Source organism: Chaetomium fimeti (assembly GCF_033439085.1).
Source record: "Chaetomium fimeti strain CBS 168.71 chromosome Unknown B0H64scaffold_4, whole genome shotgun sequence".
Taxonomy (NCBI): domain Eukaryota; kingdom Fungi; phylum Ascomycota; class Sordariomycetes; order Sordariales; family Chaetomiaceae; genus Chaetomium; species Chaetomium fimeti.
The window spans coordinates 1,227,617-1,248,052 of record NW_026944332.1 but is presented as its reverse complement, the minus strand read 5'-3'; the positions used below and the strand labels follow the sequence as shown (position 1 = coordinate 1,248,052).

At 55.6% G+C, this 20,436-nt stretch overlaps 6 protein-coding genes across 6 annotated transcripts; 4 read left to right on the top strand and 2 right to left on the bottom strand.

The window, feature by feature from the left end:
* Positions 1 to 412: 412 nt before the first annotated feature.
* Positions 413 to 3,578, top strand: B0H64DRAFT_395467 (UNC-like C-terminal-domain-containing protein). Its single transcript, XM_062803771.1, has one exon. The coding sequence runs from the start codon at positions 557 to 559 to the stop codon at positions 3,461 to 3,463; it is 2,907 nt and encodes a 968-aa protein (XP_062659009.1). The 5' UTR covers positions 413 to 556; the 3' UTR covers positions 3,464 to 3,578.
* A 441-nt stretch (positions 3,579 to 4,019) lies between these two features.
* On the bottom strand, positions 4,020 to 6,823 carry B0H64DRAFT_424212 (uncharacterized protein; the record flags this gene model as incomplete). Its single annotated transcript, XM_062805639.1, has 9 exons — positions 4,020 to 4,312; positions 4,367 to 4,455; positions 4,531 to 4,737; positions 4,874 to 4,927; positions 4,961 to 5,082; positions 5,132 to 5,683; positions 5,769 to 6,023; positions 6,080 to 6,223; positions 6,308 to 6,823. The coding sequence occupies 9 exons, from the start codon at positions 6,821 to 6,823 to the stop codon at positions 4,161 to 4,163; spliced, it is 2,091 nt and encodes a 696-aa protein (XP_062659008.1). The 3' UTR covers positions 4,020 to 4,160.
* A 1,103-nt stretch (positions 6,824 to 7,926) lies between these two features.
* On the top strand, positions 7,927 to 9,272 carry B0H64DRAFT_459794 (kinase-like domain-containing protein; the record flags this gene model as incomplete). The annotated part of the gene is made up of 4 exons (XM_062807453.1): positions 7,927 to 8,237; positions 8,315 to 8,583; positions 8,639 to 8,862; positions 8,922 to 9,272. Coding segments are annotated over 4 exons (1,155 nt in total), but the record flags the coding sequence as incomplete, so codon positions are not given.
* Positions 9,273 to 9,646: 374 nt separating this feature from the next.
* B0H64DRAFT_146954 (exocyst complex subunit Sec15-like-domain-containing protein) lies at positions 9,647 to 13,050 on the top strand. The gene is made up of 10 exons (XM_062798367.1): positions 9,647 to 9,836; positions 9,926 to 10,939; positions 10,990 to 11,121; positions 11,172 to 11,273; positions 11,324 to 11,433; positions 11,496 to 11,631; positions 11,687 to 11,979; positions 12,036 to 12,192; positions 12,286 to 12,539; positions 12,607 to 13,050. The coding sequence occupies exons 1-10, from the start codon at positions 9,786 to 9,788 to the stop codon at positions 12,680 to 12,682; spliced, it is 2,325 nt and encodes a 774-aa protein (XP_062659006.1). The 5' UTR covers positions 9,647 to 9,785; the 3' UTR covers positions 12,683 to 13,050.
* Positions 13,007 to 14,359, bottom strand: B0H64DRAFT_323185 (histone-fold-containing protein; the record flags this gene model as incomplete). Its single annotated transcript, XM_062800599.1, has 3 exons — positions 13,007 to 13,393; positions 13,499 to 14,191; positions 14,252 to 14,359. The coding sequence occupies 3 exons, from the start codon at positions 14,357 to 14,359 to the stop codon at positions 13,007 to 13,009; spliced, it is 1,188 nt and encodes a 395-aa protein (XP_062659005.1).
* A 973-nt stretch (positions 14,360 to 15,332) lies between these two features.
* B0H64DRAFT_424210 (uncharacterized protein) lies at positions 15,333 to 19,971 on the top strand. Its single transcript, XM_062805638.1, has 10 exons — positions 15,333 to 15,675; positions 15,894 to 16,225; positions 16,719 to 16,779; positions 16,824 to 16,877; positions 16,938 to 17,011; positions 17,066 to 17,098; positions 17,193 to 17,650; positions 17,739 to 17,934; positions 18,557 to 19,013; positions 19,076 to 19,971. Exons 1-10 carry the CDS (start codon positions 15,430 to 15,432, stop codon positions 19,769 to 19,771), a joined length of 2,607 nt encoding a protein of 868 aa, XP_062659004.1. The 5' UTR covers positions 15,333 to 15,429; the 3' UTR covers positions 19,772 to 19,971.
* Positions 19,972 to 20,436: the final 465 nt, after the last annotated feature.

Below are 20,436 nucleotides of genomic sequence, written 5' to 3'. Positions count from 1 at the left end.
AATGGGATTGGTGGTCTCGACCAATGCCGAATTGGCGACTCGCAGGAAAGGCTCCAGTCCCGCGCGAGTTGAGCGATAGGCGCGCTTCGCATTCTCTGGCATGATGTATTTGCCGATGTCGCTCTTGGCTTTAAGAGGGTCCGTCTCGATTTGGACGGGTATGGTATGAAGAGGATACTCGGCTGATGTTGATAGAATGGAATCAATTCTTTGTGAGAGTGGTGCTGTGTAGAAATTGGCCAGAACAGACCAGACTCGGTTTCACGAGTTGAGACGAGGGGGACTTAATGCAACCCTAACCCAAGCCGTGCATTCGCCCCCTCGAGCTCTGGACCCTGGCTCGCCTGGACCCCTTGAATGATGAATGACAGCTTGCAGCTGCAGGCCCCTTCTCTTTTGGTAGAGCGCCAATGACAAAGGGAACTAAACTGCACGACCCTTGGACTCGACGAAAGGGCGACAGAAAAAACACCCAACCACCTGCCCACGACGACTGTTCTCTTTCACGACAGCGCCATGGACAAGCTGGAACCTCGAGCAACGGCCTGAGGAAAGAATGCGCGCCTCGGCAAATTGGCCAAAAACATTGACGCCGGCGCTAGTGGTCCTGGGACTCCACGCACTCGCCGCCCATGGCTCCAGGTCCGGCTCTGAGACGGCCGTGACCGCCGCGCCGGCTGCTACAGAGGTCTGCGAGTCAAGAACCATCAATTACATCACCCACACCCTCCCACAACAATGTCTGCGCACCTCGTGGACGAGTCCCACCCCGACCGCCACCGCCGACGACTCGACAATCCAGCCGACTGTCACGACTACCACTACGACAGTCACCGAGAGCCCGGGATCCACCCAAGACAATGCCACGGTGCAAGAGAAGGATGCCCAAGAGGAGGAGCTGGCCGCAAGCTCCTTCATGTCGTTTGAGGAGTGGAAGGAGATGATGTTGCGGAAGTCCGGGCAGGATCCCGCCAACATCAAGGCCCAGAAGCAGCGCGAGCACCGGGAACGGGACCCGAACATGAACAGCGGTGATACCGACAGCTTTGGTGAAGAAGGGGAGATCGCACTTGATTTTGACGCCCTCGCCGAGAAGGTGTCCGAGATCACGTCGTCCACCGACAGAGGTACCCCAAAGGCCAACGAGGTGGTGCAGGAAGAGCAGATCTTCTACGACGACGGCAAGACGCAGTATTACCGGAGCAAGGATGCTGGCAAGACTTGCAAGGAGAGGTTCTCGTACGCATCTTTCGATGCCGGCGCCACCGTCCTCAAGACGAGTGCCCGTGCGAAGAACGCCAAGGCTATCCTGGTCGAGAACAAGGACTCGTACATGCTTCTTGAATGCCGCACAAAAAACAAGTTCGTCATTGTCGAGTTGAGCGATGACATCCTTGTCGATACCGTCGTCCTAGCCAATTTCGAGTTCTTCTCCAGCATGATCCGCACCTTTAGGGTCAGCGTTAGCGACCGCTATCCCGTGAAGCTGGACAAATGGGTAGACCTGGGCACCTTCGAAGCTCGCAACGCGCGAGACATCCAGGCCTTCTTGATCGAGCATCCTCAAATTTACACCAAGTACATCCGCATCGAGTTTCTGAGCCACTGGGGCAATGAGTTTTACTGTCCGGTATCATTGCTCCGCGTCCATGGCACACGTATGCTGGATACGTGGAAGGAGCCGAGCCATGATGACGAACCGGAGCAAATCCAGGGGTCAACACAGGAGCCGGCCACGGAGCCGGCCGCGGAGCCGCAGCAAGTGCAGGAACCAGCAAGCGGTGACAACCCATCGGTGGTCGAATCTGAGGAGACCGCCCAAACTCAGGAGAGAGCCCCTCGCGCCTCCATAGAAATGGGCCTTAGCCCCTGGCGCCCCCTTTTTCAGGGTAACTTCTCGCTTCAAATTTGCGAACTGCGCTCGCCAACGACGGCCGAACCCACGCCTGTTGAGTCTGGCTCGGGTATACCACCCAAACGACCTGTGGAAGCCCCCGATTCAGTAACTCCGCGCCCATCGGCGCCCTCAGCCGGCGACAGATCTCGGGCCCGGCCCGGCAGTCCGTCCCCCCCCGAGCCTGCATCTCCTGGAGCGCCCGCTTCCCAGGGGCAATCAGGGGGTTCTGCTCCTTCTGGCGCCTCTTCAACGCCACCGCAGGGCAGCAATGATAATGCAGCCAGCGGCTCAGATCAAAAACAGTCCGATGGCAGAGCGGATGCCGCGGATAACTCGTCCACCACCACAACCATCCCCCGCAACAAAACCAGCTCCGTCTCCTCCGCATCTGCCTCCCCTACCGTGCAAGAATCTTTCTTCAAAACAATGACCAAGCGCCTCCAACTCCTCGAATCTAACACCTCCCTCTCCCTCCAATACATCGAAGAGCAGTCGCGCTTCTTGCAAGAAGTACTCCTCAAGATGGAGCGCAAGCAGATAACGCGAGTCGACTCCTTCCTCGACACCCTCAACAAGACGGTCCTCTCCGAGCTCCGCAACGTGCGCACTCAGTACGACCAGATCTGGCAGAGCACCGTACTTGCCCTCGAAACCCAGCGCGAGCAATCCCAGGGCGAGATCGTCGCCCTCACCTCCCGCCTCAACATTCTCGCCGACGAAGTCGTCTTCCAAAAGCGCATGGCCATCCTCCAAAGCGTCCTCCTCCTCGCCTGCCTCGTCCTCGTCATCTTCAGCCGCGGCGGCCTCGCCGGCCTCGACAGTGCCTCCTTCCCCGCCTTCCCCCCCGCCTCGACCGGCACCGCCTACCGCCGCTACGGCTACGCCCGCTCCGACTCCCTCTCCGGCATCTCCATGCCCGGCTCATCTCCCCCGCACCAACGCTCCAACGGCCAGCCACCAAACGGAGCGACCCCCACCCACAACCACAACAACAACAACAACCACCTCGCCACCTCCGCCCTCCCACGCCACCTCTACCCAACCTCATCCTCGGCCTCTTTCAAAGACAAAACCCTTCCTCTAACCCCACCATCCGAGTACAGCAGGGAGAGCACACCGGCGACATCACGCCTCCGCCACCACCTCCACCACAGCCCCGAGGGGCCCTTCTACGAGAAGCAAGAGCAAGATCAAGACCAAGACCAGGATCAAGATCAAGACCAGGACCAAGACCAGGACCGAGAAGAGGGGCATGCGCAAGAGCAGGACTACGGGACGCCCTCTCGTCAACGCCAGCGCCGGCACCACACTGCTCCAGCATCGACAAGGCCAGCGTCAGGGGGGCGACAACCACCATCAGACGACGCGGACGCCGAGGTCTCCTCCATCGAGATAGACGCCGGCGCGGCAGAAGAAGTCATGTCTCCGCCACAGGGTAGAGGGGAGCAAGAGGAGCAAGAGGAGCAGGAGGAGGAGAAGTCGCCGCTGCTGAGGGTCCGATCAAACATGTCGCAGACGGGCGGGCTTAGGAAGCAGTTGCCGGCGCTGCCCGAGGATCCGAGCTAATCATGCCGGTGCCCACGTATATATGTAGAGACCATAATTCGCGCGTTGCCAGCCTTTATAAAGACTCATTTTAATCTCGGTTTTCACTCTTATCGACTTCGTCGTGATGCATGGCAAAGAAATGGCCGTATCAGCACAATCACGCTCCGTGATGAGCTAGGGAAACAGCAAGATGGGAAGGTAACGCTAATTGAGAGGCCAAAAGCTATCTCCGGAATTCCTAATTATGCTGGATAACTGCCCGGGCCATACTCAGTCGCAATCCGACTGCTCAAAAATCAGGCTCTGCGATATGGGACGACCTTTCCTAGACTACCAAGGCTTCAAGAACCCCCATAGTCCAATCCCAGATGTCGTCCCGCTCCTTCGCCTGTTGTCCCCATCTTATCTTCCACCCACACCTTCCCTTTCCCTTTTTTTTCTGGTTTGCTTCGCGAAACCGAGGCTAAGTAACGCTGCGATAACATGTTTTCGCTCCGTTCCCGCCCAAGATGTGAACGTATCTGTTAAGGTGTATCTCTCAGACAGCAACTGAATTGCAATGCAAATGGTGTCCACCTTTGTCGACTTCTGAAATATGGCAAAGCAAGCTAAGCCAGCGCATTCCCCCGGGTCGAATATTAACGTGTCTCGGTATCCCACCAAAATTCCTGTGATCTTCGATGTCGGCGTCCCCTGTGGAGCGTTCCCGCGAGGTCTACTGCTGCTGTCCGAAGTATCCGTGCTGCTGGGCGTGAGCGTCGTAATCGTACTCCTCCAGGGCTGCAAGCCTGGTGCCGCGATCGTACTGAGAACGACGGCGGCGCTGCTCATCGCGGAAGTGCTGGCCAGCGTTGGGAGTGAAGAGCCCTGAAACGTTAGTATTGGCCAATGCGAAATGCTAGGCCAGGGCCTACTACGCACCGACATGCTCAGCGTTCTCGCAGCTGCGCTTCATTTTGGACTGATTGTCAGGCTCCGGGAACGGCTCCTCTTGGCCAGCCAGATCCGGTCTTGGCCCATTGCAGGTGAAATAGAGCTAAGATTATCAGCTATAGTGTAAAGCGTAACAACAAGGACAGGCTCACCTTGGGTCGGTAATGAGGCGCCTCCAGCATGACGGAGCTGTTACGGAACTTTTGAACCAAACAATCCTTCCCTTGGATAGCTTCGGAGCGTCAGCATGCAGTTCAGGCTTCTCGAGTAAATATTTTGAACTTACTCGCGTAGGAGATCTCGGCGACCTTGTCGCTCTTGAAACAGTTCCAGCGCTGGTTGCCTCGGGCATTGACGAACTGCTTGCAAGTCAGATATACCGGCCTGCAGGTACTAGAGGGGTTTAAGGTGTGGTCAAACATACATCAATAATGTCCAAAGGCTGCTCGATTGTTAGCGGCTATGACCTACACAGATTTAAGAGAAATGACTTACATCCACGAAGTTGATGAATGCGTAACCAACACTGGAAGCAGGACGTCAACATGGCTAAACGGGTGCGAAGCTTGGGCTAATACTCACTTGCAATCGTTGGCAAAATCGATACGCAAGTACATGAAATCATACTTGCCCCAGCTCGACTCATCGACAATGCGCTTAAGCATAGCCTGGTCGACTTTGTTGGGAATATTCCGCAACATGATCTACTCTTGTGAGCTGCGGCACCATAAGTGAGGGTAGGGGGAAGCATACAGTGGTTCGAACGTCAATGCCGTCTCGGATGCGGTTGACATCAACATGGTTGTGATGACCGGCGTTATTGAAGTACGGGGTCCGGTTGACCCGCATGGCGGTATGGCGGCGTGTGTCAAGGCCATGACGCCCATATGGCTGCATGCTTCTCGGGCTGGTGAAATCCCCGTGCATTGCCATCGGGGTATCCGGAGGTGTGGTATTGAACAGCGGCGCCATGATTGGCATGTTTCCTGAAATGGGGGTCATCGGTGCTATATGGTTAACACCCTGGCCGCGTGTCGGAGTCTGATCAAGCATGAGTCGACTCGGTGCGGCAGCTTGGAGACCATGATAGACAACCGGATACATGGCGTATTGCTGAGGGGGACGAAGCCGGGCGGGTGATTGATTAAACCGGCTAGATGCAAAAGGTCCACTAGGCTGCTGAGCGTTCTCTGACGCACCCATCCCTTGGAAGGCGCTCGCGATAGTGTGGTCGGTGGTTTGCTGATCGTTCAGCGGAGGGTTGTAGCCCTCGACCGGCCGAGACATCGTTGTCGACCCGTTCAGCTGACATAGTGACAAAATCAGGTGAACCCCCTGTGGCGAGAATGGAGGTTAGCGTAATCTGAAGAAGGGGGTTGTGGTATCTTACACCCAACGTGGCCCTGTTGAACTTGTGAACAACGGAGATGGCAATATCGGCGTCTGAAAACTCAACTGAGGCTCGAAAAGTGTGGTCGTTTGTCTCGCTCTGCCGCAGAAGCGCGAATACCTCACCTTGGGTTTCCAAGAAAGTGTGAACGACAGTCTCGACGTGAACGGCGCCGAAGTTGACACCTTCGTCAAATGCCGTGATTTGAATCTTGCCGTCGCAGATCGGGTCGACTTGGGTCATTGAACCACAGGCCTAATACTCGTCAGTCAAGAGGAAATGGGAGTCTGGAAAACGGTGAAAATCCTCACCCTATGGAATTCGATCGCGGAGATATATTCGGCACACCAGTGAGGAGAACCTAGCTGCACGTTGTCGTGGGTGTTGCGAGCATCCCGCACGTTGGGAAGGTGTAGGTAGACCCGACCTTCGGCCGCGATCAGGTTGCGTTTACCCTGACAAGGCGATCCAAGCCGTTCCAGCTTCTGTGTTTGTGTTATTAGTAACGCATCGATGAGTTGGCAGGGGTGTCTTCTTACCGCAAGATATCCTTCAGCATCGGTAACCGTGATGGGGAAGGACGGCGAGTAGAGAACAAGGCAGCGAGATATTCCCAGATCGCAGCTAAATTTGGCTGTGGCATGGGGCGCAAAAAGCTGGCGGTTGACACCGTGACCGGCATTCACTCCGGGCGACGCATTCAGAGATCCATGGGCTACGAGGGGAACTGAGAGAGGACGGAATGCCGAGGCGGTTGGTGACAATTTCTGTTCGCCCTTGATAGTCGAGTTTGAAATGAAGGGGTCCTTCTCAGAGGTGGCTGAACTTGTATTACCAAAACCATCGGCGGACCCGACATGGTAGTGGGCAGTGTGGGTGGAAGGGCCGTCGAGCCCGAGAGTGGTCAGGAGCCTGTTGGATTTGGCCGAGTTCTCATCGGGAGAGAATACGGTGAGTTTGGTATCCGGGGTTCCCTCATAGTTGTAAGAGTCGACACCACCACTCGACGAGTGGGGGGAAGACGGGTTGAACGATGCATCCCGCACATGGGCCATGGTGATCGTCGCCGTGCTGGCTCTTGTCGCCGAGTGCTTTCTTGGCAGCGCTTGATGCGGCACGCGTGTTCGAGGAAGTCGACGACGATCGATTAGGTATCAGGTAGGACCTGACGAGAGAAGATGAAAAGTGAGGGTAATTCTCGCAGGCGGGCCTGTGATGAAGGAAAGAGGAGATCGATGCGTGATCCAAAAGAGGTTTACGGAAGGAGAAATGGGGATTGCTGCCCAGTTCTCTAAAACCCTTCCTTAATCGGCGGGAAAACCAAAAATTGGAAGGAGCGTAATCTGAAAAATAGAGTTCCTGAGGCAGGAACTGAGTAGAAGTGGAAGGCAGGGCCCGGATAGTTGAACAACTGCGATGGTTTTGGAGATCGCCCCGAGTTTGAACATTGACAGAGGTTCGCCGCTTTGGAAAGGAACAAGAAGTGGAGGGTAAAAACTAAAATGCAAAGACTAAGGGAGGAATCGGATGAGAATGCTAAAAAAAAAAGGTGGGATAATAGAAGTATTCCTCAACCTTGGGGTTTGATTCCGACTTCACCGAAGGCCCGCATTGGGAACACGATGTTGTGGAGGAAAGGTCTTTTGAATTTCTCTTCAAATGCCTAGTCGGGTTGCAGAAGAAGACCAACGGAAGTCTTATGGGTGAAGAGGCAGTTGGGACTGCCAGATTATACCGGGTCAAAGGTTGGGGAGGTGGTAAAGTCCAACAACTTGGGGAAAACTCTCCAAGCGCTATATGGAAATCTAAACGTCAGAAGTTCCAATTCTTTATTTGTGAGCGGGCATGTGCTGTCAAGGACTGGAATTTGCTCCAAGACCTGCCAATGACTGACGTGCTCTCCGATGGGCCTTGGTGACCAGCAGTAAGATAGGTACCTAGATCATAGGTAGGCCCAAGTATCCCTCGACCATACACGCACGGTACGTGCATGTAAATATGGGCTTGTATAATGCTGACACTTCATTCGTCAATCTTGCCAATAGAGATAACCGCTCGTTGAACGACTGAACTAAGTAAATAAAATAAGTCGAACATCATTTGCCAACCCCCCACTACCTACTTTTCATACGACACACCACCGGTGCCGTGCTTTATCATGGGACCACGCGCAGCTACGCACTCTGGGCGTGCGCTTTGCTTCTGTCGCCCGCCACTTTACCGACTACCTCTTCTCCCTTTTCTCTCTCCTTCTCGGCCACGCGCGTTACCTCGAACGTTAACCCAGCTTCCGCCTCTCTTTGCCGGCATATCCTCAGCCGCCACACCCCCTCCTCTATCTGGGGTCGAGCATCAGCCCTTAGCCAAGGGAACACAGCTCAATTCCGTCTTGGGCAAATCCTACGTCATTGACGAAGTGCTTTCTCGGCGACGTGACTCGGATAGGCTTTTGTGCGTGTACCGAGCTAGGTAAGTTGATCCCTGAGAGTTGTTTGGCGCATGGGTTGAGGACAAACTCGGAGGATCTGATTCTTACCCTGTGTTAGTCACGAGGGGAAGCTGTTCATTCTTAAAGACATTTTTCCCGGCCACTTTGAGTACAATATTTCGTTGCAGGAGCATGTAAAGCACTCCCCCCATGTCCGAACGACGGTGGACAGCATTCCTGATCGGTACATCTTGGTTTTCCCTCATCTCGAGAAAGACCTACACCATATCAAAACCGCGGCCCTATCCCCAGCCGCCAAAAAGGGAATCATACGAGACTCTCTTGTCGGTCTTGCTAACCTACACGACAAGCACATAATCCACAGTGGTTAGTTCGTCGTCGCGTTCTGGGATATTGTAGGAAGTGTTAATGTAGTTGGTAGATATCAAGCCCACCAACATCATGATGGACTCGTTCAAGCAAGTCAATGGCGAGCTTGGGTTTCGCAATGTCCAGATTACGGACCTAGAGGCCGCACTGGTTCTCCCTCCGGAGGCCATCGGAGTAACGGACCGTTTGTCTGGCAATTGCTTCTGGCGAAGCCCAGAGGCATGGGCTCGGGGGGCCCAGAACACCCCATCCGACATCTATTCCTTTGGGATCGTGGTGAGTCTCACTTGAGCTTACGAGTTCCGATCATCATACACTGACAAGTTGGCACTCAGGCAATCTTCACCTGGACCGGCAGGATGGTATTCTGCTCGGACGAGGCAACCCGAGCTTCTTCCGAGGCGCGGGCGCAGCTAATACTCCGGCTCCATCTTTCTTACTTCGCCAGAGAGATGGAAGACTTTGAGGGGTTCATCAACTACCACAGCGGACACCGGGATCCATTTGTCGAACGTCTCAAAGCGCTCCTCTGCACGTTCAACGAAGAGAACCCAAGGCTGCCCTTCTCTGGATGGCAGCACATAGATTCACAGCTGAGGGATCTCGTTTGCAGGATGACTTGTATGGATCCATTGCGGAGGATCACAGCGCGGGAGGCACTGCAGCACCCCTGGTTTGCTGAAGATGCGGAAGTTTAGCTGTATCGTGGGTGGGTGGGTGTAGAGGCAGATTCTCCAGCAGTTGTTTGTATTGTAATATACAGTATGGTACTTGACGTGCCCCTGATGAGCGGTGACGGTCTGAGATGTTACCCGTGGTGGTAGTTATGGTGAATTCGTGATTGACGAAAAGCCAAAAAGTACAGATCACGTACAGATATATAAATGAATACAGGTATATAAACAACAGGAGATTGTCTAGTGTGATCCGGTCTCTCCGGTGTCCGGGGTAGCTGCCAAGACACGGAGACGGCGGCTTGGCAACCGGTCCACCTTCCCCCGCGGCGCCGCAAGCTGCAGCCGGCCCTTCGAGCAGCGGGGCAGGTGCACAGGCCACTAACCGCTCCCCTGGTCGCACTCGACTGAGCACCTCGGAGCTTGAAGAGGGCATCGTCCAAGAAAACCATCCTCCGCAATTCAACAGAACCCGAAGGGCCACACATTAGGAAGTGGTAGTGGCGCTGATGCCCCCGATCCAAAATGCCGAGGAAAGCCCAAACCTGGGACGATTATGACTCGGCTGTCAACGAGGTTCGTAGGTCGCGATCGCAAGCTGTTGCCTCGATCGTACCCCTTCGTCCCTCGTGCGCTTTGCTTACAGGTAGCGTCGAATATCACAGATAATCCTCGCACCGTCCGACCCCGAGTTTCTCGACCAATTGATTCCCGTCCTCAAAGATGCAACCGCAAGCAGCCGCATCGGGTCCCTCGTGCAGAGCCTCTCCCATTACGCCGAGGAGCGCGAGGGAGACATCGAGCGAATCGGCCTAACAAAGCACGAGGAATTCCTGGGCTCCGTCAACCAGCTGCAGAAAGTGCGCGAAGGAACTGTGGCCTTGACGGCCGAGATCCTGGACCTCAACCAATCGATCCAAGCCAGCACCGAGAAGCTCGCGGAGCAGAAGCAGGGGTTGGTGGACACGCGCGGGGTGCGCCAGAACATCACCGAAGTCTCGGACGCTCTCGAGGAGTCGCTCAAGATTCTGCATGCTGTCAACAATGCCCACGACCTCATCCGGAAAAAGAAATACTATGCCGCCCTTAAGTCCCTGGAGGACCTCCAAAACGAGTACTTGGTACCCATCATCCAGAACAAGTTCGCGACTCAATACAAGCTTGCCGACATGATCCAGAAGTCGATCCCCGCTTCCCAGAAGGCAATATCGGAGGCGGTCATGTCAGATCTGAACACCTGGTTGTTTATCGTCCGAGAATCGTCGCAGTTCTTGGGTGAGGTTGCCTTCTTCCATACAGAGGAGCGAAGGGTCAGGCAAAAGGAGCGGATGGAGGGGAACGAGTTGTTGAGCCGCTTCAAGCTGAACTCGGCTATCGAGCTGGTTTTCGATGAGAACGACGAGTTCGATGTTCTTTTCAACGAGGAGCTCCAGGTCGACTTTACGCCCTTGCACGAAGCGTTGCATATCCACGAAGCGCTTGGGCAGGTTGACAGGTTTCGTGCCGAGTATGCAGCCACTAGAAGGCAGCAGAAAGACCTGCTTATGCCCAGCTCCGAGAATTTGTTTGCCAATGGTGACAACTTGTCTCTCAAAGCCCTCCTGGAAAGTGTTGCCGGGTTTGCCATCATTGAAAAGGCCACCATGCAGCGCGCCCCGTTAGTTCGCTCGACGCTTGATGTAAGCTTTCTTGATACCCTGGATTAGGAACAACAACTGACGCAATGCAGGTTGACGAGCTTTGGGATTCGATGTGCCAGGCCGCTATCCGAATCACCTCGAGGTCGTTGGAAAGCGTAGACAATGGGGAACTGCTAGTGCAGATCAAGGAGGATATTGCCCTGTTTATCCAAACCATGGAGGTGAGTTATGGCTGCGTCACACACGTCGCTGTTTCTGACAGTGCATTCAGGGCTGGGGATATTCCGCCTCCCTAGTGAACAATTTCCAGCTTGTACTATTTCACAAGTATGCGGAGTTGCTGCAGCGTCGGTTCGGGGCAGTGTTCGAAGAGGTGAGTCAAGCGATGCAGGCGACTTTGGCCGGAGCTAACACCCGTCGAAGGCTGTTTCGACGGACGATTACATGCCTATGAACATCAAAACACCTGCCGACTACGAGCAGGTTTACTCTGCCATCCTCTTTGACGAGGAGATGCCTCCAGATGATGTCACGTACGTAACCAAAATATGCCTCGGAGGATACTTGGTGGGCTCTGACCGTCGACTTGTTGCAGGCTCCCCATCGTCCTACCGTTCTCGAAAATGTATCCCCAGTGCTGCATGCACATTAGGCAATTTGAGCATCACTTCCGCAAATTCACGCGGGAAAACTTCGATCGCCCTAATATTGTTGATGAGACACTTAGAAAGGTACGGAGATGACCATATAGACCAAAAGTTTGATCCTCGTTAACCTTTCGCCTAGACACTGGATGAGCTCCTCACAGACATTGTTTGCAAAACCCTCGTGGAGCGGCTGAACTCTCAATATCTCGGGCAGATCGTGCAGATCCTGACCAACCTCGAGCACTTCGAGGCTGCTTGCCAAAAGCTAGAGCAGCTGTTGATCCAGGGCCGATCCTCCACGTCTGCAGGAGGCCCAGTAACCCTGAAAGCAACAGAGTTGTTCAGGGGCCACAAGAAGACAGCCGAGAAACGCATCTTCGAGCTCGTGAACTCCAAGATCGACGACCTCGTAGACACCTCGGATTACGACTGGTAAGTTCACCCGACTCGGAGCCATCGGCGGATCTGTTACTAACGCAGCGGAATAGGACTGCGACGACAGCACCTCAAGACCCCAGCAGCTATATGGCGACCTTGACCCGCTTCCTCGAAAATATCATGGGCTCCACCCTCCTGGGCCTGCCCCGCGAGATCAAAGAGCTCATCTACTTTGACGCCCTCAGCCACGCAGCCAACAAGATCCTCGTATGGACCCCCCCCCCCCCCCCCCTTTACCCCCCATGCTATGCAGCATGGCATGGCCAACAGCAGCTAATCCCCGGCGCGCGCGCCCCCCAGGCCCTCCCGCTCTCGCCCGACGTCAAAAAGATCAACCCCAACGGCGTCGCCGCGCTGGCGCTGGACGTGAAGCACCTGACCGACTTTGTCAGCAGGCTCGAGAACGCCTTCATGCTGGAGCAGAACCTGGACGAGCTGCAGCAGACGGCGGCGCTGATGCAGTCGGAGGACCACGAGGAGTTCTACGACATCTCGATCCGCAACAAGAAGTACGGCCGCGTCGACGCCATGAACGGGCCGATACTGCTGGAGAAGTATGTTTCCCAGCATAGATGCCGGGAGAAGTTGGGATATGCGTGCTAACCCATGGTTGCTCATCAGGATCACCCAAACGGTTGAGAACCCCAGTCGGACGGCGCCGCTCGCTAACTTCGGATCGCGCTTCGGCTTGAGGTGATCGATCATTGGCCTCCCTTCTCAACCGACACGATGTTACGACAACACATACGACTGCCAGCTCTTGCTATTTCGGGGAACGACGCAAAATGAAAGTCATAATTCAGTCATGAAAACTAACCCAACACCGCCACCACCGCCGCCGCCCAGATCACTACTACTACTACTATAGAGGAAAATCCCAGACCGACAAGGGAATGAATGCTGAACACACTGGGCGGCTCTGTCGGGGGAAGATCGAGGAAAAAGCCCGGCAAAACCAGCCTGATGATACCCAACCTTGCTTCTGCGCCAAAATCATATTCCCCCAATTTAGTACGATGAATTAACAGCTCGGCTCCTGTGCATCCGTTTCGCTCTCCGTACTCGCCGGCCACGACTCAGTGTCCAGAGACGCCGTCGCAGCGTGCAACGCAGCGTCCATGGTGCCTTTTAGGAAAGGGTCCACGGGCGCCAGATCGACGACCGACTGCGATTCCGCACCCGCGATGGCAGAAAAATAGCCTGGAGCTGCCCCAAAGGCAGCTAGATTGGGCCTCTTGCTCTTCGCGAGGAGGTTATCCTGAGGCGAAATGTCTTGACCCGGTTCAAGCTTGACCCTTTTCGCCGAATGTACAGCGCTGACCTCATGCGCCGCCCATGGCTGGCTCTCCGGCGCCGTTTGATGCCCAAGCCCATGTCCCACCACAGGTCGATTCTCCCCCGGGTTGGCCTCCTAAGCGCCCTACTGGTCCAGTTAGCTCGGTTTCATATGGCAGTCGGAGGGACAAGCGGGGGCAAAATGAGTTTGAAAATGAGTTTGGGTGGCTGAACATACCTGCTGAGGAGGCATCGTCCCGTAGGTGTACATATCGTCAACGTTGTACATTTGGGCTTGAGGCTGGCCATACGCGGGTGCTCCCGGCTGGACTTGGCCGGGGTACATGGGCTGGGGCTGGCGGTAATCGGCTTCGGGGCCCATGTTGTGGCCTCCGAGGGTGTAATCCGGTGCAGCCATCGGATGTGGGCCGGCGTGGTTGGGGGCGCCGACGCCGGGGATCTGCGGCTGGGGCGCAGTGGGTTGGGGGGCGGCAGCGGTCTGGTTGCTTGTCCGCTTGGCGTGGGAGGAAGCTTCCTCACGCGGGACAATGTCGATGAGGAAGTCGAACATGTCGGACTTGGCCAGCGCCGAGGCGATGTCGGACCGCTGAAGGGTGCGCCGCTTGTTCTCTTCGGCATGTATCCAGGCCCGCATAGTGAGCTCGGTAATGAAGATGTCGCAACCCTTGGCGAAAAGAATTGGGGCTTCGGCCGAGATCATTTTGACCTCCGGGTCGGCCTTCATGACCTTCTTGATGCGCGCAAGTGGTAATTGGTGCATCTTGTAGTCGTGTGTGTCGCTCTCCAGGTGGCTAATGGTGTGTTGCCAGTAGGCCGTGAGGACATCCTTGTAGTGGCCGGTCAGGCCCTGGTGCACATTCGCCCAGGTTCCAGTGTACAGCTCAGAGGGCGCAAAGCCTTGAGCAGAGATCTAGAGTGGTGATGTCAGTGTCGATGTTTGTCGTTTGGGCGGAATGGAGGCAAATCGTACCGCGGCGCTAGCACCGTAATGCCCACCCAAGCTGAGGTCGTAAACGGGCATTTGCCGGGCCTGCTGCCCGTGCTGCCCGTGTTGGGCCGAGGAGGGGTTCGGATCCATGATGGGCTTGGTTTGTCTTCCGAGATTAATGCGGGAAGGCGTCTTGGGTGCCTTTTTCAAACGCGCCACGAAATATATGCCGATGGAGGTTGCGCGGGGATTATGCCGATGTCGCCCGAATGGTCTCGGTTTCTCCGCCTTTCTGGTGCACTGTGTTTCGGCAAGTGGGCGCTGGATTCACTTCACGCTCTGTTAGCCCCGCGCATTTGTTTACTTTGGGATTGCGGCCGCGCCTCTCTACGGTCGCAACCAGCCTCCCGTGAATGCCCCGTTGATTGGGCGGAATGGTGATTGGGTGGGCGCGTCAAGGTGGGAAGGGGAGCGAATGGGTGGAGTTCAAAAAGGTTGTTTGAACGACTCGTCTGGCCGAGGACGCGAGCCACTCAGCTCTCGTTGCGAGCGGTATTAGATGATTGGTGAGAATTGAATTGGCGGATTGGATGAAGCTCGAGTGAGAGGCTTCGAGAATGGCGCAGCAGTTGCCGGTGATAATGACAGAGGTGAAAATTCGTAGCACGTACCTTGCAATGGAGCTCTCACGACGCGGTATTTGGATGAAAACTGTCGAGGTCTTGAGGAATTGGGGAAGCGGTGATTTGTGCAGGCGGTCAGTCAGCTCGGAAGGTTGGGCATCAGCGTGGGCGGACAACGTGGGCGGCCAGCAAAGTGTGGCGCAGGTCCCGGTTTCCCGTGGGAGAAGCGTGCGGGGATTGGCTGACTTTATGGGTATTTTCCCGAAGCTGCCCAACCGCGGACAGCTGGCCGGTCTCCAGCCTCATTTGTTGCCCTATGACGACAGACAGCCAATGAAGCCTGAGGCTGGAATCGGCCGGCGCCAAATCGACCCGGGGCAGGCCGGGCATCATTGTTTCTCCTCCTGCCGAGTGCACGGACGTTGGGGGTGCCGGGCGTGGGCTGCATGGGCTTGCGCATCCACCTGCAGTGGAACAGTTCCTGATTGATAGCCCCACCTCAGATTTTGTCGTCTTCATTTTTTTTCCACCTCGCTCAACTTCCTGCCGTTCTCCTTTGTTAGGTTCACAAATTCGTGTCACCTTCATTAGGCAATTATGGCGGTCACTTTTGGCTTGCCCGACGATGAAATCGACCGCCTACTTTCGGAAGCCGAGGCTCGTCTTTCCGGCAATGGCAGTTTAGACACTGTCGCTGTCTCTACCTCTGCCGCTGCAGCCGCAGAGACATCGACCACGGTCGTGGCGCCTCCCGCGCCAACTGCTGGGGAACAGACGTCAGTCCTGGAGAAGAAGTCTGAGAAGCTGACTGTCCGGGTTCCCCAGCTTTCCCAGAAGAAGAAGGTACGTAGCAAGCGCTGTCGAGTCCACCATCCCCACGTGTTCCCTGATGAAAACAAATCCCAAACTCTATGACGCCAGCAAGATCCCGTCATGGGACTCGAGCTGGCACCATAATGATTACCTTAGTTCATAGTTACTCTGACACGGACACCCTCTTCAAATCTTTGTTGATTGCATACTCTGTCGCTTGGTTTGTCCATGGTGCTGACCGAAGATAGGGACCGAAGGACACGCTGGGCGCCGATTGGTTTAACTTGCCGCGCACCAACCTCACGCCCGAGCTGAAGCGCGATCTCCAAGCCTTGAGGATGCGTGACGTGGCTGCCATGGGCAAGCAGTTCTTCAAGAAGGACTCCCGCAAGGACCTCATTCCGGAATACAGCCAGGTCGGGACCATCGTTGCGGGAGCAACAGATGGCGTAATCAGCCGTTTGACACGCAAGGAAAAGAAGCGGACGATCGTCGAGGAGATCCTGTCGAGCGAGAACGTTGGCAAGCTCAAGAGCAAGTACCAAGATATCCAGGAGCAGAAAAGGAGCGGGAGGAAGGGGCATTACAAGAAGCTGGTGGCCGGCCGGAGGAAACGCAACGGGTGAAGGACGGGCGGAGCCATGCGTGCAAAACGATACCCATGCCGGCCTCCGTATCAGGTTGGCGCTAATGAGGCATAATACCCGACGGTGTTGCGCCCACTCGCGCACCGCGCGTACCACGAGTTGACGGCTCAGCTACAGCTGGGTCTCCTCGATGCTGGTTCCATGTTCCCGAGGCATCACTGTCATCTGCTCGGGATTCAGCACAGTGTGCTGGCATATCAGAATCATGCAAGAAGCCTTTGGACTGAGAATGCCCCGCTGGCGTTATCAGCCTTGGGCAAAAGAGCTAGGGTCAGTTAAGGGTGTTATCAGATCGCCCTTGACAACACACAATTCAAACAAGTGTCGAGCCGATTGAAAACGATGCCTATTGTAATCCGGTGAGAGCTTGTGTTTTGGTTGCTGAAATTTTGGTTTGGAGCAAGCTGCTGTGCTTGATTTCACGAGCGCTCTTATCGATAACAACCCTGGCCAACATCACGCCAAAAACTCGGCTGAACAGTTCGAGGTGGGTGTTGCACTCGACATCCACTGTCGTCGAGGGTCACAGAGATGAATCCGCCGCGGTTAATACGGCCATTGCGGCCTTTCCTCCAGGGGCAATTGGTGAGAATCATGTGTGCATATTCTTGGGACGTGGGTGGTCTGACATGGTGGGAATGATAGCCCCTCACAGCTCCTCGCTCGGCCGCGGTCGGCATCCCGCGCGCCTCGACCCAGCTTCGGAACTATGCTTCGGTGTGAGTAGACATTCTGGCTAGGAATCATTCCGACTCTAACTTTACTCTTCACAGTGAAACACCGCCGAGTGCCAAACAGGACTCGAGGTCAGCCAGTCCAGCCCCAGCCCCTCGATCCGACACCCCGAATCCCCAGCCCCTCAACCGCTCGCTCGCAGACGAAGACTGACACCCCCAACAGCGCCACACCGCCCGCCGAGACTGCGAAATCCGACAAGCCTGCGAAATCCGACAAGCCGCGCGTTTCCCGCATGCCCCGCGCCCTGGAGGCGCTGTACCTGAAGCCGCTGCGGCGCGAGGTCGAGTACGGGGTGCCGTCGTGCAACCTGCAGCTGCGCTCGTACTCGGTGCGCAACCTCGAGTTCTTCTGCGACTTTGCGCTGCGCGCCGCCTACTACCTCGGCCTCCCCGCGTTCGGCCCCGTGCCGCTGCCGCGCATCACCCAGCGCTGGACGGTGCCCAAGTCGACCTTCATCTTCAAGAAGAGCCAGGAGAACTTCGAGCGCATCACCCTGCGCCGCCTGATCCAGATCCGCGACGGGAACCCGGAGACGGTGCAGCTGTGGCTGGCGTTTCTGCAGAAGCATGCTTACTATGGGATTGGTATGAAGGCGAATGTTTGGGAATTCAGCAAGCTGGGTATGTTGTCTTCTTTTTGTTTTGTTGCATTTGCCTTGACTTCTAGGGAGCACCGTGACTAATTATTCTTTTTTTTTTTCGTCAACAGCCGTCGGGCAGGAGATGGACAAGAACCTCGAGCAGACGGAGAAACTGATGGAGGACAAGTGGGATCACCTGAGCTATGTGGAGCGGCGGCCAGAGTACCAGAAAAAGAAGGACAGGGGCCCTCGCGAGCAGCTGCCTGCGGCGGAGGAGATGTCAGAGTACCTGGCGTCAGAGAGGAGGAAGATTGCAGGCGGCCGGTAGAGAAGGCCATGTGGATGTTGCTAAATGTATCGATACTTCAAGCCTGTATTCTCTGTAAGGGGTTGAGTTGTACAAATACCGTGTAAATCTGCCCAACATGATTGTTGTAAGAAACCCTGGCTGTAACATGAACCACCTTTTACTAGATTCTTGTTTACACCAAGTATAATGAACCGCACGCTTCAGGCGTGTGCTGACGGCTAGGTGAGTTGCAGTTTGTAACCGTGACCCTGGTTTCGTGAAGTTCCGGCCTTTGCCAACCTCGAAAGTTTTTTCGTCACTCACATACTTAACCCTGAAGGGTCATCTCACACCACCAACCTACAACAACACAATCGACAGTTTGTCTGGCCGGCGCATACACATACGCCCGTTTTGATATTTGGCTGGAAACCGGTTATCTTGCCGGCAAAACGTTATGTACCGTAGTTGCAAGGCCGGGCGCAATGTCTGGCAGCAACTGGCAGCCAGTGGGCTCGGTCGGCCGTTGCAGAGAGCAACGGCAACCATAGCAACAGATGGGCATAAAGGGAAAATCACAACGACAAAAACTATTACCACAGCAGCAACGACGACAACGACGGTAACAACTAGGGGTTTTGCTTCCGGGACCCCCAGGGATATCACTTCTGAGACAAAACCAGAATCGCAACCCACCCAGGATAGGCCGGCCATCTCATCGCCATCACCACCTAGCGATGTTGATGTCTCAGAAAAGGCATTTTCAGGGGATGTTCCGGGAGTCATCTTCTCGGGCATACAACCTACGGGCGAGCCTCACCTCGGCAACTACCTCGGGGCGCTGCGCCAGTGGAAACGGCTGCAGGACACAGCTCACCCGAAAACGAAGCTCTTCTTTTGTATTGTTGACATGCACGCCATTACCACACCACGACCCCCGGAGGAAATGCAGGAGTTGAGATGGAAGATGATGGCCAGCTTGCTTGCCGTGGGGCTCGACCCGGATCGGTGCACCATCTTCTTTCAGTCGACCGTACCGCAACACGCCGAGTTGCAGTGGATCCTGAGCTGTACCGCCTCGACCGGTTACCTGTCGCGCATGACGCAGTGGAAAGTAAGTAATGGGCTGAATAGGGGTGCTCTGCGGTTCGGGGCGGGTGCTAATACGGTACGCAGAGCAAGTTGAATCTCGGCGAAAATGCAACGCTAGATAACCTCGGGGCGAAGGGGCTTCTCAAACACGGCCTGTTCTCGTACCCTGTTCTCCAGGCGGCTGACATTCTTCTTTACCGTACCACCCACGTCCCCGTCGGCGAAGACCAGCGCCAGCATCTCGAGTTCACCCGAGAGTGCGTTACCAACTTCAACCACACCTACAAGACGAAGTGTCTGGTGTCACCTCAGACCTTGATTTCTCCTACCCGCCGCGTCATGTCCCTGACCAAACCGGGCGATAAAATGTCCAAATCAGACCTTTCGGCCAAGTCGCGCATCCTCATCACCCACTCGCCCAAGGAAATCGCTGCGAGGATCAACGGCGCCACAACTGACTCCCTCAACACGGTCACCTACGAACCGGAAGCCAGGCCGGGGGTGGCCAACCTTATCAGCATCATGTCCGGCTTCGACCCCCAGGGCCGCTCCCCCGAGCAGCTGGGCGAGGAGATGCAGGGCTACAAAATCAGGGAGCTGAAGGAGGCTGTGGCTCGGGTTGTCAGCGACCAGCTCGCCGAGGTCCGGGAGCGCTATGCAGCCTTTGAGTCCGATAAGGACAAGCTACGAAAAGTCTCGGTTCAAGGTACCGAGAAGGCGACGCTCCAGGCGGGGGAAACCATGGCCGCGGTGAGAGAGGCCATCGGCTTCTCGGATTGATCCTCGCTTGGGCCGGCGGTTTATGTATGAACAGGTTGGAGGTTGGGGGGGTGTGATTTTGTATACTAGCAGGATAGACCTTTGTACGTTTCCCGGGCTCACTGGACGCCGCCTGGTACATTCTAGTGGCAAATGGGTATGCGGCCGACGGGTGTGCGTCCCGGTATCACTTCACCCCCCTCACATAAAGTAGAGCCTCTGGGAGAGAGCTGGGTCTTGGAGGGGCATGGCTACCTCTTTTATTTAACCCACCCAACGGCAAACCCTCATATGGTGTCAAACTCGGATAACACCTCACGAGGCAGTGAGATATCTCTCCGCCCTCACCACAACAAGCCCAAGCCCTACCCACAACACTGTACACACTTCCACGGACACAACAATATTGTAGGACGTAGACGGTAGATGCTACAACATTTCTCCAGTTTCCCAACTCAGTCACCCACAACCCATGCCTCCCGCCCTCAACGCATCTCAAGAAACGTACGCAAAGTTCGCCCCCCGACACGCCATCCAAAACTCCCTCACCACCTGGTTCGTCGCTCTCGCACCTCTCAACCTATCGTCCAATGTCAGCCATCATCACCCCCTGAAACAGCCCCCTCAGACAACCAGATAGACAGGCGGGCGCAAACAACACCCGGGAAAATAGGGGGAAAAGGAGA